Source organism: Parus major, chromosome 2 (genome assembly GCF_001522545.3).
Source record: "Parus major isolate Abel chromosome 2, Parus_major1.1, whole genome shotgun sequence".
NCBI classification, from domain to species: Eukaryota; Metazoa; Chordata; class Aves; order Passeriformes; family Paridae; genus Parus; species Parus major.
In genome coordinates this window covers 131,473,249-131,491,014 of record NC_031769.1, presented here as the reverse complement: position 1 = coordinate 131,491,014, position 17,766 = coordinate 131,473,249, and the positions used below count along the sequence as shown (strand labels likewise).

General features: G+C 34.0%; 1 protein-coding gene across 44 annotated transcripts in view; it reads right to left on the bottom strand.

The window, feature by feature from the left end:
• The window catches only part of RIMS2 (regulating synaptic membrane exocytosis 2), a 443,102-nt gene that overhangs the window by 205,969 nt on the left and 219,367 nt on the right, over positions 1-17,766 (bottom strand). For 27 of the 44 annotated variants that reach the window (XM_033512408.1, XM_015618871.2, XM_015618869.2 and 24 more), the window contains 4 exons: positions 8,519-8,727; positions 7,052-7,171; positions 5,109-5,208; positions 4,226-4,349 (listed from right to left, as the gene is read on the bottom strand). In XM_033512408.1, coding sequence (XP_033368299.1) covers positions 4,226-4,349; positions 5,109-5,208; positions 7,052-7,171; positions 8,519-8,727 — 553 coding nt within the window. Of the gene's footprint in view, positions 1-4,225; positions 4,350-5,108; positions 5,209-7,051; positions 7,172-8,518; positions 8,728-8,843; positions 8,912-17,766 lie in introns of all 44 variants that reach the window. The other 17 variants (XM_033512411.1, XM_033512391.1, XM_033512393.1 and 14 more) reach the window with 1 other exon arrangement.

Sequence of the window (17,766 nt, the reverse complement as noted above, 5' to 3'; positions counted from 1 at the left end):
TCTTTCCTATATAAGACATGTCGCAACACCTGCATTAAATTGTGTGCAGAGCCAGTTAATTTTAAAGCACTCAATCACATCCCCCCAGGCAAAGGAACATATTCTTCCTCTGAGGGGCAAACATTACTGTATGCTAATAAAAACTATCAATATGCTAATAATTTCAGAGCTATTTGAGCAAAACCAAGATGAAGAGATTCAGTTCTGAATCACAATAATACTAATATTTACAATTGTGTAGTGTGTTTCAGTGCAGTTGGTTTCTCCAAGGCCACAGCCAGTCCTGAGGGGTGGCCATGGTGAGGAGAGGCTGGGGCTGCACCATGCTGGCTCCTTGGGTGCCTCTGTGATAACATATTTAATAAAGGATGAAACTACTGTGCAGCAGCTGGGAGTGAAAACAATGAGAATAAAAAGCCACGAGGAAAATGCTGTTGCATACAGCAAGGTCAGGGAAGAAGGTGGAGGAGGAGGACTGGCTGCAACTCCCTTTCCCCATGCCATGGACTGCTTGATGGAGAGGGAGGCAGAAAAAACAGGGAAAAATGAGTAGATTTGAGCCTGGGAAGGAGAGAGGTAAGGATAAGGACGCTTCAGTTTTGGTTTCATTTCTCACTATTCTGCTCTAGTTAATTTCTAACAAATTAATCTTCCTCAAGTTTGTTTTGCCCACGATGGTAACTGCTGAAAAGTCCATAAGCTTTTTTATCTTATTTTGTCCTGCAGCCGTTCTGAGGAGGGAAGTGGAGAGAGCAAGTCTTTGGGGCTCAGTCAAGGTCAACCCATCACAAAGGTAAATGAAAAGGAAGGGGAAATGAAAAATGTTCTACTGTCTCATACAAGTAGAGTCAGTATGATATATAAATAACTTATTTCCTTTAGGAAAGTTTTTCCACAATACCTTTAGTATATATTTTCCAAACATTCTTCAAGACTCACTAGAAAGACAGCTCACTAAGCAGACTGAGGAATCTTTCCAAGTGAGTTGAAGCACAGTATCCAATAATTGAAATAAATCAGAAGGCATGAAACTGCTCTAAGTGCCCACGACAGACAATAAAAAAATCTCTGTTGTTAGTACCCAAAACTTGTGAGAAACTCACAAGCACTAGCGAAGAAGCCAATATTTAAGTTTGCATATTTGATATAAGGAGAATTTATGACAGGATCCAATACTCGCCTAGTAATTGACTCAAAAGTATACTGTTGAGCTTAAGTCATAAATACAAAAACTTTCTTCTACCATGTTAGTCTGAAAAGAAAACCTTGAAAAAAAGATATATAATACATAAACCATTCTAAACAGCATGAGTACGAGTTTTCTATAGATAGCTGAAAAAATAAACTTGAGAGCTTTGAACATTATCCTTTATGTTCCTAAAGCATACAGATCCCCACATTTCATGGTACTGTGAATGGTATTTCTAACAAGGAACTCGCATGGAGATAAACAGATGGAGGAGAAGTAAAATTAGTTTCATAAGGACTCTGCATAATAAGATATGTTCCACTGCAAACAGGTTGCATAGAGCAACTATTAAACACAGTGTATTATTTCTTCAAAATTCAAAAGTGAAAAAACCATTAAAATAACATGCATTTTAAGTTATCAATTTCTGAGAATTAGAAGGCAGAAAATAGCTAAGTTCCTGTGTATAAGTGACAGCCAGCTCACACTGATTAGCAACTTGGCCATCAATTTTTATTTTGAGATGTAAAAAGTGGTACATTGCATTACAAACTGTTATGTTTTGTTTTGTTGGGATTTTTTTAGAATGGCTTTCAATTTTATCTGCCTTGTCAGCTTAGCTTTTCGTCTTCAGTTTTCATAGCACTCAGCCCATAATAAACAGAAAAACTAATAATATTTATTGGATTTTGGTTTTGTTCTCAGAATATCAGGATGTGACAACAGGTTCTCAGCTAAGTTAATTGCTGGTAACTGAAGATTTCTTGCACAATTTGAAGTGTTGCCATGAAACCATCAAGAAATTCTCCTTATAAATAATAAGGTTTATCTCAATACAAAAGCAAAATCCTTCAACTGGGCATCGATAATCCTAATAAAAAAATATTACTTCTGATATCTAGAAAATAAAAACTTTCAAATATTGTACATACACTGAAACTTTATTTTCCAGAGCAGAACAAAATCCTATGAAGTTATGGTTCCATGGACAAGCATAGGCTATTAATTTTTATTGTCCATTTGATTATGAACTGGAATCTTCTAAACAGAAAAAAGTAGTATAGTCTTTCCAGTTCATCAGCTCCAACCTCATGAAAAACATTTCTGACATTATTCAGTTAATATTAAACTCCAAAGAGTTACACACACCTAACCAGAATCTAAAACCTCCCACTTTTACGAGTAGGTAAGTGTTCATCACTGAGACTCTTTTACATCTACTGCAAAATCACTCTGGGAATCAAATACACTGAACTCTTTTATCAGTGGTCTAGCTCAGCTCTTCAGACAATGAGGCAAGTGGTTAATACAGGAGAAGGCATCTTGAGAGCCCACACCACCTTGTTTAAGGAATTCTGAATGAGCTGCTCGAGTGACAGCAACATAACGGAAGACATGATGATAAGGAAGCTGAACAAGAGACAGCAAATATAAAAGCACAGGAAATAATACAAGAGATTTTACACAATGAAGAGAATGCAGAAAGATTTAAAAAGTGTGTATTTTCAAGACATGAGTGATTTGTTCCTTGAAACTTTTGCTATAAACTTCTGTCTGAGAGATACTAGGAAAGATCTGTGTATGAATTTAATTTGAGACCTTTTCTGAGACAAGTAATGTAGTCTGTCCCTTAGCATTACCATTATACCCACACCTCCCAAGTTTTGCAAAGGTTTTTAATGGTAGGAAAGATGATACAATCTTTACCCTAAAGGAATTGCACTTCCATATGTATGCAGGAGATAACCTCTCATGTCACGGACAAGAGAAAGCTTTTTTTTTGTTGTTGTTGTTATCAAGTTTGTTTAAAATTCCCATCCCAATTAAGTTCCTACACCTTAAGTTCCTGATCAATACAGTAAGTTCCTGTTATAGCTGAAACTTCATCCTCACTGAAATGTCATTCTCAGATGATATTGTTCTAGATTTTTTTAGTATTTCTTAATTTTTAGTCATGTTTTCTTATATTAAGGTGCATCTTATACAAAATAAAGGGAAAAATATATTTATTAAAAGGTAATTATAGAATCCTAAAACTGTCCGGTTTAGAAGTGACCTTGAAAGATCATCTGGTCCAACCTAACATGGAAAAGGGAATCTAGATGACATTACCTATCACCCTGCCCAGTTGTGTCCTGTATATCACAATAAATTCTGGGGGAAAAAAGAAAATACTTAATAGTTGTAAATATCTTCAAAATCGGTGATAATCATTCCCCTCTTCATAACCCTGATGTGAGCATATATGAAACTTCCAATGGAGAATTAAAAACATGATGCATATATGGCTTTAGGGTGTAGGAACTTGGAAGAAAAAGAACAGTTGAAGAAGGGGAAGTACTCCCAGTCCAATACAACAAAGCAACTACTGCTATGCAAGAAAAAATTAAGTTTAGACATTGAGAGGTAGGTTTGAAGGTTAATAAAAATGGGCAATGTACAGAGCCAAAGAAAAAGTCCCACACAGTTCTAACTATTCATTCAGATGTGTTCTGTATTAGATAACAAAGAATAATTTAATAGTTCAATAGATTAAGAAGATTTGAATGTGGATTTGAGACTTTCCAAAGCATATTGATTTTTTTCATTAGCATACTATATTTCACACAAAATTCTACATTGCAGACTTTCAATAAATTGAGTTCATCATCAGTTCATAGACCAAATATGAGCTCATAATTTTATGTATGTACTACAGAAAATAGGAATGGAGAAATAAAAATCAACAGTCAAGAATTACAACAAATATAAGCACAGTTTCAGAGCCAATATAGTCTCTCTCACCAACTGAAAAGCCAGGGAAGGGAACTTATTTTTAACCATAATAGCAGATGATACATGAGTCTTCAAGAATACATAATTTCACACCAGCTCTTTTTACTCACTGGCATGATGTATCATTTTAGATACACTTTTGGTTTACAGAATATTGCATAAGATTTTCTGTTTACAATGTTAATGAATGTTTGATATACTACATCCTAAAAGTGAACAATTTTATCGTATTTAATATAAAAAACATATGAAGTTACTTACCCTATTGGTCTTGAAACTACTAGCTCTACTTGTGGCTCAGGTTTGGATTCTAAGATAATATTATACACCTCCTCAAAGGTGGCTCCTTGTAGTATCCTTCCATTCCATTCTAAGACTTCATCACCTGTAAGTCAATAACACTCTGCTTAGGAAGTTTGCTGTGGACAGCACTTACAATAACAATTTAAGCCATTCTACTGTCAGGTTTTTGGATGGTGATAGAACAAGTTTGGAGGCCTTCATGCAGGAAAATCCTGAGTATTAAAGGTTTTGTGCAGCTCAGTTTCAAATACCTAAAGTTCTTTGAAACAATAATAGGACCCCTATTGAGTTAGATGTTGCTCTTACTCGCTTTGGCAGCTGTGGCTTACAGAAATACCAACATGCTCTTTAAAAAATTCATATCTAAAACATCAGAGCTCATCAACTTACTGTTTTGGAGATCCATGTAGTTTTACAAGCATAGTATCTACAGTTCAGACAGTTCTTATGTTAGTAGCTAATATTTCTTGAACATTCTCCAGTCTATCAATCTATGATTTGCATTTTGGAACAGAAGGAGCTTCCTAGCCAAGGTGGCTCTGCTCATACATTTGTAATTGCTTGGCTTGCTCTGAACAAAATATACACCACAAAATGACTGGGGAGGACATCAACAGACTATTACTTTGAGCACAAAAATGAGTAAAAATCTTGAAATATTTTTTGAACAGCATGAGAATATATATTTCACAAAAGCAACCATCTAGTAACAGCGTTATGTTGAATTCTGCAGTATTTGATCACATCTATTTAATATAATTTCACACGGAATTAAACTTGCTCACTTGTTATCACCTTCAGAAAAGCAACTCAGCAGTAGAGATCTATAGCAGATACATACCTGGTCTAAGATGCCCCACTGTATCAGCTAAGCTTCCTTTTTTAACTTTGGTGATAAATGCGCAGAGTCGACCTGATTCAGTCATCTTTCCTCCTACTACCTGTTTCAAATAGGAAGTATTTTCATAGTATGAAAATTACTTTAAATTATTTAAGTGTTCTGAAAAAAGAAGAATTACGCTTTTTCTTTGGGTTTTATGTACTCCAGGTAATACATACACACTTGAAAAAAACACCATTGAAGTTTGGCTATGACAAGTTATTTTTGTAGCTATTTTGGCAATTTGTACAACTGAAAAACAATGGAAATAGAGAATCCTAAATCTTTTAATTAACAAATAAATATATGTATAGTAATTCATATTATAAATTACCATCCAAAACTATAAAAGGTATTGGTCATTTTTTTTTGCAATATTGCAAGATTGCCCACTTCACTATTTGTTTAACTGGAAAAAGATATATTAATATAACAGAACTCAGGTTGCTCACACTAAGCAATGAAATTCCCTTTGGCTTGGAAAATCACATGAAAACACTTGTCACACTGAAAATTTTTCTACAGGGAACTTAAACAGGTTTGACCTTAATATTTATCTTAGAATCAGACTTACATGTCAGAAACAGTCAAAACTTAATAATCTTCAAATTCTTAAGGTCTCTTAACAGTTTTCATACTGGGATTTAAAATTTGCAATACTAAATCCAGTTTAATTTACTTTCAATATGTAAATAGTTGAAAATTCAGGCAAGGGATAACTGTTGGAAATCACTCTTTTTACTCTATTTACTCTATTGAGAGCAAAAAGTAGTTACTCTTTAATCTGAACTCAATTTCACTCAAGAGTTCATCTTTATCATGTAAGATTTTAGAAATTTTAACAGAGATGTTTAAACAAAAAGTGCTTCCTAACGGCACTGTTAATCTCTTCTCTTGCATTTTCTGACAAAAAGACAAAAACAAACATATAAAACTTGATGTTCAACTGGCTTCTCCATTGACTTAAAATAAAATAATTTATTAATTAAATAAAAATTTCAAATATTTCCAAAACTTGTTAGTATATGTAATACAAAACCACACTGATTTAATCCTTACTCATAGGGTGTGACTATAAACTCATCTGTATACCTGAGGTGAAGTAAGAGTCATGCTAAATAGAGAATGGAAAATTTAAACTTAATAATGTCTCACTGCAAGGATTTGGAATGAAAATAAATACGTGTTTGTTTCTTTCACTGTTCACAGTTTGTTCTCATGCTTGTCCTAGTATTTCTGGAACTGCAAATAATAATACCACACAAAACTGAGATCAATATATGAGATAGAAATAGTTCATAATGTGTCTAAAGAGCACTGCATCATGAAAAAAAGGTTAATACATTTTAAAAAAAATTGCGATAAAAACCAAAAATATATAACTATTTCACATTCAGTGTTTTTTAAAATGTGGCAAATCAAACAATCAGAGGAGAAAAAAATTCAAAAATATGAAGTCCCATTGGCATACTCTGATCTGGACTAAAATGTCGTTAACTCACAGATGTCCCCCAGGTCCTCAAGAGAGATAATTTGTTTTTCCCTTTTCTTCTCTTTCTTGGGAAATAGAGGTTATACCATGGTGCAAAGCTCCATACTGAAGAAGACAGACTGGACTTGGCTTGCCTAGCAAGGGTGCAATTAGTACTTTTCTAAGAAGACATTCTCAGAAAACTTGTGAAAACATGTCTAGTCTTTCAGAAAAATACAAATTTCAGTTCGGCCAAGGACACTGCAAAATTACTCTAGGTAAATGACTATAAAATATCAATATTGTAATTTTGAGAATGATAAGGCATTATCAATATTGGTATGCATACACTATATAATATGAGAATACTTTAGTTGTAAAAATAGCTAGTTTAACTGAGAGTTGTTAATTTCAAAAATTGTTCATCACCAACCTTCAATCCAAGCATTGCTCCTGAATCTCTAGGCACACTTCCATCTTTTAGTCGTTTATTTAACAAAATCCGACCAATGAGACGATCTCCATCTTTGGATGGTTGCCAAGTTACTGGATGCTATGGAAATGATGTTAATGGAAAATACAGTGAATAGTATTTTAATGAAAAATATTTCAGTAATACTTTTCATTTGCTGATATATTTTAAAAATGCTATGAAAGTATTATGATTACACTCATATTTAATGTAAAAAATGACAGAAAACTTTGCTGGAAAATATTTATTTGGACATATCGTTTATCAAAATGGATGTCTAATATTTAATAACATTATCTATTTTACTGAATCCAATTTGTAAATATCTAGAATTATCTTTCAATCTTGATTTGACAGATATAGACAACTACACATAGTTATCTAAACACAATGAGAATCACATCTGAGTACTGAGAAAAACAGCTAAAACTCTACTATAAGAGTAATACTGGAAAAGAAGTTTAGCTCAAACTGAAAGTTTGATACAAGAAATGTCTTGTTTTTCCACTACTTCAATCATTTCAATTTTTATCCAAGACCAACAAGTATTTTTAGTGTTTTACTTTCTCTCAGTAGTAGTAGATAAAAAATACTATTAAAAGTATATTCATTACTTCATTTTCATATTATTTTTCTTTCTTGTCATTATTAATTCACATATGAAGCACAGTTACAGTGGGCATTATTATTCCATCACTATACATGGGCACAGTTATACTTGTCTATTGGCCTAATTAATGAATTGTAAAGATTTTCTTTTGTGTAATCATAGTACTTTTTCACGGAAAAATATTATTTCATGCTCTATTTCATGCAAAATTAGCAAGCACAGATAAATCTACTCCCATTACAACTAATAACGCTAAAAAGATTTATCATAATCTCCACCAAACAGAAAGCAAAAATAAAAAATACCAAAGCAGATGGCAAAGCCTTTGATTCTGCACAGTACTGCACAAAAATTGCATGGCAACAAAACAAATGAACAACCATGACAGTGAAAGGGAAAAAAGAAAAACAACTTTTCTGTGCAGAGAGACCCAATTTTCTCCCTTTTTCACCTGGGGTTTAAACTATTAATTTAATTTCAGCCCCAGGAGTTTGGAAATAGTAAATCAAATAAGCCAATTGGTAGAATCCTTATTGTTAATTACTTTGTTCTTCAAGATAATATGATATTCTAATTTGCAACCATAAGAACAACATTCCTTTATGCCTCTTTTTTTTTTTTTTCCTTAGGCTGCCAAACAGTGATAGCTGCAAGCATGCAAAGACTTTTCATTTGTTTTTCTTTTCTGCACCTTAAGAAATGCTATATTGTCTCTAGAAACACCCTATCTTTTATTTTATGCACTATTTTAATGAGTGACAGAGAGCAAACAAAGACCAAATGAGCAGGTTAAAATGCAGGCTCAGTAATCTCAGTACCTTCTCACTATGGCTATGTTCCTCGTTTAGAGTTGTGCTACTACACGTATCTACCCCAGAGTCTTTTATCTGAGGCTCAGACCATTCCAAGTCCTCTTCCAAAGAGTGGCCACCAAAGCACACCATTTTCGTTTGCCTCTCGGATAAGGTGTTAGAATCCGACAAAACTGCCTGCTCCCTAGTTTTTCTTTTTCCCCTTTGACTGTCCCCTATAGGTGTGGGATAAAAAAAGGATACAAAAAAGAAAACATGCAAAGGTGTAAATAAAACCAAGGAAATGTAAAATGATAAAGGAAACTAAATGGTAAGGCTCCACATGTCTCACCAAAGACATTGGGGATGCCTCACTGCTATGCCAAGACGTATGGTCCAACCAGTTGTAATCCATGTCTCCTGCGAGAATCAGACAGACAAGATAGTGCAGTAAAGGAAAGGTGAAAGAAAGGACAAACAAAGATACAGTAAAATTGTAAAGACTTCTGATTATCCTATCTGATTCATAACCTCTTCCAGCAGGACTTGCAAAGGGCTTCCAAGAAAAAGTCAAGGCTCCAACAACAGAGTACATGGAATATGAAAAACAGTGAGGAAGGAGATACATTTGTGTGTGTCTATTTGTGCATAAAATTATGTACAGTGCAAAGCATCATTGTGCCAGATTTATTAACTGTCCCTATAAAATTATTTACAGTAAATTAAATGAAAAGGCAAATTGTATTTCTAACAGAATATCCAGAAGGGAAAGCATTTGAATACAGAATGTCTTAAGGAACATATTTCTTTGCTTTTCTAACACAAATTAGTATTTATTCTAATCACACCAATAAAATACTTAAAACCATGGCACTCTGTATTCACTTTGCAGTAGATGATATTTTAAGGAAGGTTAAATGAAAAAGAATCTAGAAACTACATTGAGAATAAAAAACATATTACCTTTTTTTGTCTGCTGGTTAAATACAAAGATTTGTACTATTAAGTACAGGAACCCCACAAACGGGAGTGTTTATGAGTGTTTATATGTTTTTGACAAAACATATAAATATTTCACAGAGTCAGAATTTAACCTCCATGGCAGACACATGGTAGAAAGAAAGGTTTGAAAAACAGTTTAAGAAGATATCTAAATTAATGCTGCTGTCCAAAGAACTGGGGAATGACTAATGTATTTTAATAAACCATTCTCTTTTATGTAGGTACTTTAAACTGTAAATTATGCCCACACATTCTGCACTATTACGTTTCTCTCATTTTTCTTCCCTCACCATTGCTACTACATGTTACATAAAAAATATTTTGTAACTGCATGCTACATAGAATTTTTATATTACCGTATGCATGAAACAAATGTTTTATTTTCTATCAAATTTGACCAAACTAAAGCAAAGTAGCTCAGAGTTTTTTCTCTTCAGAGTCTATTTCTGTTACTTCAGATCCCGCCTTAACATTGCTCACCCTATTCTTCTGAAATTATATCAGTAGGGTGGTGAAATGTAACTAGCAAGTCTTAGCACTGTCTTAACACTTGTCTAGAAAACTTCAAAGAGAGGATGTGAAGATACAGCCCCATAAAACTACAAAAAACCAATAGATGCTTTACTTAAGTAAAACATTCTCCTTAGAGAGACATCACAGAATTAACTAAATTGGAAGATCCCCTTGAGATCATTAAGTCCAACCTAGTGTATTGTATATGTACAATGAGAAATACAATTTTTTCACTTGTTTCCTTCTAAAATAGAGACTTGCATATGCTGTATGGAAAAAAAAAGGTCTCATCTCATTTTCATTTTAAAGAAGGAAATATTCAAAATACAAAGGCTTTGTTTTCAAAAAGATACTTTGAATTTAGTTCCTTACACATCTCAGAAATCTTGTAGCATATTAAACAGCCTTTTCTTTCATAAAAACTGTGATAAAGAAACTTGATAAAATTATTTTGAGGCCTCAATTAATTCCTATTTTCTAAATAACAAATAGGCTGTAAATCTATTAACAATGTTTCTTGACTCTTGAAAGGAAGGTAACATTTCAAAATGGGAAATTCTTACCAAAACTGCTTTGTCATGAATGTTAACATCTTGCCTGCATTACAGATAAAAGTGTGGCTATCCTGCTAAAAGGGAAAGAAATACTCTTTTGAAAGCTAGTAACATTTTGCTGAAAGTACTTCTGCAATGGAATTTCCAGTGCTACTTTTGCCTCCAGACATTGCTTCAAGTGGTACTGAGTGAAATCATCAGTGAGTTCATGAAGATCTAGCCCTTACTCATAAATATACATTTAGAGATATCCAGAAGAGAGCAAAAATTCCAGCCTATATTTCTTCTGGTTTACAGATTTCCTTTAAGCATTGGTCCCAGGCTCATCTGCTGGTGTAGCTGGTTTCTGCTTACTCCAAGTCCTCTTACCTATTTATTAATGTATGGTGCAGCCACAAACTGAGCAAATGATGAGCCCTGGAACTAAAGCTGCACAGATGAGCACTTGCAAAATTTAGCCTGTTATCTCATAAAAGAACTCCCTCTTCTTGCTTGACAATTTTCCCTTCTTGTCAAACAAGATGTAGAAGGCTTTCTTTTTATTTTAGTTGTGTCTCACAGTAAATATTAAATAATTGGCATTTATAAAATGAAAATTTAATTAAAACAAGCAACAACTCCATCCAAACTATTTTGGTTTTATCTGTGTGAAATATGTAGTCACTTATTTCCAAAAATTATCATATAAATTAGAGATCATAAAGCCATTGTAGATACTATAGATTTTGCCCTTAACACTGCATTGAGTGATTTAAATGACAAACATAAATACTATGCAAGTTAATAAAAGGATGGTTGTTTGGAAGCCCTGTAGTGTATTACATTTCTATGACAGGCATTTATGTCTTAATACATCTACAACTTTTTGAAATGCAATGAATGGCTTGATAAAGTCACTGGACATAAATTTTTCAGTTCAAGTTCTATAAATATTAAAATCTTGACTAGTTAAATGATATTTGAAATCTTGTAAAATTAAAAGTAATATATGTAAAGCATGTAGGTCTTTGCGTACAAGAAAAAAAATAGAAGTAAATAAAAAAAAAGTACAGAAATAAAAGTATAAATATAAATAAATATATATAAATATATATAAATATAAATAAAATAAACCATGATCTTTTTTAACAAAGACACCGTAGTTATAACTCTGAGTACCAGAGAATGCACTTGCTGCTCTCTTAGAAATTTCTCTTCCACTACAGAAAATACTTTATTATTGAGTATATATACATTCAGGGTATGCAGCAAAAATTACTCAGGAAATAAATGTCACATAAGCTGTAATATCAAAACCATCATTCATGGGAAAAGGACTTAATGTATTACTAAGGAAGATCTAATCATAGTTTACATCATTATAACAATATTCGGATGCCTTGTGAGTTCAGGAGTGCAACTGGATATAGGAAAGGACATATGTGAGGTCTGCTCTCATTAATGTCAATGAGTTCTGTGTGTATATAGAAAGCTTCCATGGAAGAATCAGACTGGGAGAACAACCACATCAGTAACCTAGACTTTCTGTAGAAAGATCTAAGCTGAAGCCTTTGTAACCTTCCTGGTATTCTCTAGCCAAAACCAAACAGGAAAAGATTTTTTTTTTTCCCCACATTTGGAAGCCCCCAGCAATCAGATGTTCCTGTAGCTATGACAACTTTGACTGTCAGAGTATATTTTAGAAGAATTTTGGTCAGTTTCTGTTTCCCTTACATTTTAATGTTTGATTATGTAGTTTTTTGTTTCCTATAATGGCTTTCCCATCCAGAAATATGATAATTGAGTATCTTTTATAAAGCATTAAGGAATTTGTATCTAATTTACAAGGTGCATGTCTACTCTTTTTTGAAGTGTTTTGGTGTTTAAGTTCATGGTCAAGTCCAAAACTATTTATCTTCCAAACAGAGTAGACATAAAACTCTCAGTGTAATTGGGTGTTCTACTCATACAGAGTTATCTGGATCCTCTAAAGTGCCCAAAACTTTCACCTAGCATATAAGCATAACCCAGGCCCCTTCTGCCTAAAGCAAGATCTCTCTAAACTATCAAATGTTTCCCTTAGTAAATTAAAAACACAATCTTGCTTTGAACCAAATAAACCAAAAACTTGTCCTCAAATTCAAATCTCACTTCCTAAAAGGACAGGTAATATAACTTATTCTTCAGGCTGAGGAGTCTACCTGACTACATAGTGTATACTGAACACATACTTCTGAATGTTTGAGCCAATAATGATACATATGTCTTTACTCAAAACTGAAAATTATTTAACCTTGCAATTAAGTGAGTATATTCCCTCTCCAAGCTAATTTTCAGCACAAGGGTACAGTGAGCTGAACACATCCCATGTCTCTATACCCTTCTCCTAACAGCACAGCTCCCAGTGCAGCCCTGAACCAGAAGGCTTTGGAGTGAAGTAAAAAGTGAACTACAGCTATTGAAGAATTTCCATTTAAGCAGGTTACTTTCTGTGTTTCCAGTACCATCCATCTAAACTGCCACACAGTGGGTGACTCCAAAGAGGAACTGCACAGCTAGAATTGCCTAGAGATCATGATATGACTGCTTAAACAATTGTTTTGTCAACTCTGGACATTTCAGGAACATTCTAGCTTTTGGTGCAGGAACAAATGTAAAGCTGCCTGTCACACAGCTGACCGTAAAGCACAGAAATATTTTCCAACATAGTCACTGATAAAGTTTGAGCACTGATTACAAAAAGAAGCACCTTCCTGCAGGTCTTACAGCAGGTTTTGAAAATTCCTACCGTGAATTTCAATGTTTCCTTTTGGGACATAATTACTACTCTGGATTTGTCAACTTTCCATATGGAACAGCCTAGGAGAATGTCTGAAGGATCTGGTCCTACAAAAGCAAAAAAAGAGAAGCTGTTCTTTATGTAAAGGGTATGAAATATATTTTGACTTTTTTATATGTGAAATACGGAGAAATGCAGCAATTAGGACAAAACTGTATAAATCTTCATTAGTGAATAGCAAAGTTCTGCAGTCCACAAGACAGGTGAGAGAAAAGATTGGGGGAGGTGGGAGAAGGTAACAGTGCATACCCATGTGGCTAGAATTATGACATTGGCAGCATACAAGCATTGAATAGAGATGCTGCTGCCAAAGAAATATCTCTGGACCCCCATGGGCTAGTCACTGAGAACTTAGGAATATCCTGAATTTCTTTGGGTTTTTTTAAGGGATACTGTTCAGGGTTAAATCTTAATGAAAAATTTTACTTGAAAACCCTGGTTTACCCTCAAAACCTATGCAGCCTTGCTTCCAACTGCTACAAGAACTGCTGAACAGAAAATATAGTACTCTTGATTTAAAGGCTTACCTAATGTAAATGTGAAAGGGTTTCAGCATGTCTATTTCATTCTGGCTCTTTTTCTGAAGCTGGGACTTAGATCATTATTAACAGAAGAATATTTGCTGGAAGTATTTTTTAAATTATGTTTTGCTGGAAGCATTTAAACTGCAGGAAATACTTTCTTCAAAATTACATTTTTTAAAACAAAATTATGCTCAGTCTGTTAGTCAAATATATTTTGATAAATGTCTTTCCTTGGAATAAATTGAAAGAAAGCATATGAATAAGACAAATACACTCAGTCGCATCTCAGTGCACAAACTGGAAGACCTTATACACTTAAAATTATGTCTGTCATATGACACTTGAAGTGTGACCCTATCTGCCACACCATGACCTCTATCATATGATCCAGTACACAAACTTAATCAACAAGAAAATGGGCAGGTGCAGTTTAGTTATGGGAAACAGCCAGACATTTTATACTGTGCTCCCAGTCTACCATTGCCAGTTTGGTTCCTTATTAGCATTCAAACTTTTCAGACTTGCACACACAGCCTTGTTATATATTCCCTGCTACTTTAGTAAGATCAGGGAAAACTAGAACTAATTAAGTATTATGTCCTATGGGTTTTTCTCTTGTTTGATTATCTTTAAGATTTTATCTTAGGAAGATGTTAATTTCAAATTATGCTTTTGACCCTACTTGTAGCATTTTCACATTTTCCCCTTCTTCCTTCTGTCATTACAAAATTTAGAGCCTATACCTGAAAAAGAAAATTCTTTCGGCAGAACACAGAGAAAAACACACATTGAAAAGTTTCAATAAGACACTATTTTTAAATCATGCCCAGCAGCAAGTAATCAAAAGCAATTTATTAATATTTTACTATTATTTTTAAAACACACCTTTTTCCTTTTTCTTCCCTATTCACATGCACAAAGATCACGTATGTGTTCCTTGGCTGACCTCACACACCTTCCCTGATTGTTTGTTATAACTATGATAATATAATGATCCCTTCACCTTAGGGTTGCAATTGAAGTTGATTACAAGTTCTTCACCATCTAAGGCCTGGAATGAGTATAGGCAAGCAACACCAGCTTGCCTATACCTTTAATGAGGGACTCATATAAAGAGAAAACAATACAGGGGAGAATAATCTTGTTAAAGAATCTCCTATCTGGCCCTTGTTTCAGCAGCTTTGTGTTATGTAATACTGTGATAACGTTCTGATCAACCAAAACCAGATAGCCCATTTTGGTGCTTTCAATGAGCACAAACTTTTTCACAGGCTAGTCTACTGAAAGTCAACAAGTTCTTGGATATAATGCACAGAGGAATTAACTGGTGTCTAGAAGGTGAGGAAAAACCCTATATTTCCTGAATCACTGAAATCCTGCATCAGAAAAATGAGCCATCCTGGAAAACAACCGCTAAGGAAGCACAGAATCCAATGATTCTGTGTTGTGTTGGAGTTGCTGCACAACTGGGAACCAAACCACACATGCACAAGAAATTCTGTCCTCAGACTTTGAAACCAGTCCAGGCAAATTCAACTGTTTTGCTGCCAACAGGAAGCCAACAGTAAAACCTGACAAGCCAGCTGGAAACAAGCCTTATAGCCCCCTGGAAGTGAAGACAGTTCGTAATTGTAGCACCATGAAAATTTGCGAGAAACAGCTGCAAAGTTTAGGAAACAGGTTTGGGGTTTTGTGCGCTCTCAGTACCTCTTTCCATTAGACTTTTCATTACTGTTTTATATACACTCACTGAAGAAGGCTTGGTTAAACTGAAGAAATAAGCAGCTTTAGGAAAACTCTATTTAGCATTAGTAGACATATTTGCTTAGTCAATTCACTTTGTGCTGGCTTACCCTATACTCAGCTTTCCACAGATATACACTCTTTCTACATCCTGAAGTTATGACTGTGCCAAAATGACTGTCAAAGTAGCTTCAACAAGGCTGCCTGGCATCTCCAAGTCTCAGGGCCATAGGATTTAATGCACATGAACTGAGTCCTAAAGGTGACCCTATTTCAATTTAGACAGAAATAAGCTCTCCACCTTTGAGAGGCAGTGTATAAACAGGTGCATTTTCGATTCTTTTAGTAATGGACATCTGATGACAAGGAGCCTACAATAATGTTTTCTATATGCACAGTTCTTTCGGATACTTATTAAAAACAGAAAAAAAGAAATCAACAAAGAATAACAAACAAAAAAAAACTTATATTGTATACCTACTTACTTTCAAGCTTTACTGCTTTGATGTCAACACTAATTATCACAGAAAATAACCCTAAGCTACTTTGAATCAGCATATCTTAATTAATAAGTAAGCTTCAAATATGAAAAATGAAGACGACAGGAGACCAAGAAAGACAGAGAAGGAATGGATTCTTCATAAGGCACAATATCAAATTCACAGATAAGCACACGGACTTAACATGCCAGTTGTACTCATAACAGAGCTGTACTAATTTCATCAAGAGAACTATCAACCATAAATAAAGCTGAAATAGTGAACATGTCAGGAAGGAAAGTCTTCTTAGCTTAGGTTTAAAGAAACAAATGTATTTATTCCTAACAGTTTCCTTCTTCTATCCCCAATGTCATGTAGATATAATCCTAATGAAAGGAGACATTACTAACATAGAGATGGCTCCTTTCATAGGCACATCATTATCTAGAATCAATTTCCATCATCAGCCCAGCAGCCACTTGTATATCATGACCAAGGATCACCCACTTGTTTCATTGATCACATCTTTTTCCTCTCTCCACTACTTCCAGTTAAGATCACTGACATCTTGCTACTAAAAAGTGATATTACGAATTGCTCATTTTGTGATTTTCAGTATGAGGCAACCAATCAACAACATATCTGTTTATCTCATAGAAAAAATCATCATCAACAACAAAAATAATAAATTTAAAATATAAACACATTAAAATTTTTGAAGTGAAGCAGTCTTATAAAATAATCAAACTAATATCTAAGTTCCAGATACTTGCTGCCTTTTTCTGTTCTGTTATTAGATTTTGTTTGGGATGAAAAGATATCCTCCACTTTTACCCTTGGATATGGGTGTTATCCTATAAGGACTGCTGAAGGGAAGGAGTAATGCAAAAAAGGTCCAGTTAATGTTTTTAAGCACAGTATTGCCAATTTCTTACAAACACTCAGTGGGTACAGAAGACACTAAATTCAGTCTTAATGTCTTAATTATGGATGAGGAGATACACATTTCAGAATAGAAATTAAAATAACATTAAAAAAAAATCTTCTGTATTACATACTTGAACAACTAGTATCTGAATAGTAAATCATCATTCAGAAGTTAAGCTGATTTATTTTCTCGTCTGTAATTCTCAGTTTACATTATGCAGAAGGACATGGGCAAATTTTAAAATTCTAATTAACAATCAAGAGGGAACTACAACTACAGTGGCAAATATCATCTTTTGAACCGTGTGTAACAAATAAATACAGCATTTCTTTACAAGTCATAGCAGTTGTTTTTTTCTTTAAACTTCACCTAACATTTCTCACATAGAGTACAAGTAACTTTCTGGTTGTCTAAACAAGAATGATTTTTAACCGGCTACTGTCTCAAAACTAAACTGCAGGAGACATAACATACACTCACTTTACTTTTAAAATTATTTGCTTTAAGAAACAATGGCTTAATAGCAGCTGCAAGTCCAAAGTATCATTCAAAGTATCCAAAGTATCCGTGGCAGCACACATGCCATAAATGATCTAGAAATACACAGTGCATCTGTCGATTCAGTTAGCTGTAGTGGAAGCAAAGAAAAAACAGTGCAAGAGGCTTTTTCATCACCTTGACACTGCAATAAAAGCCTTTGTAAACTAGTAATTG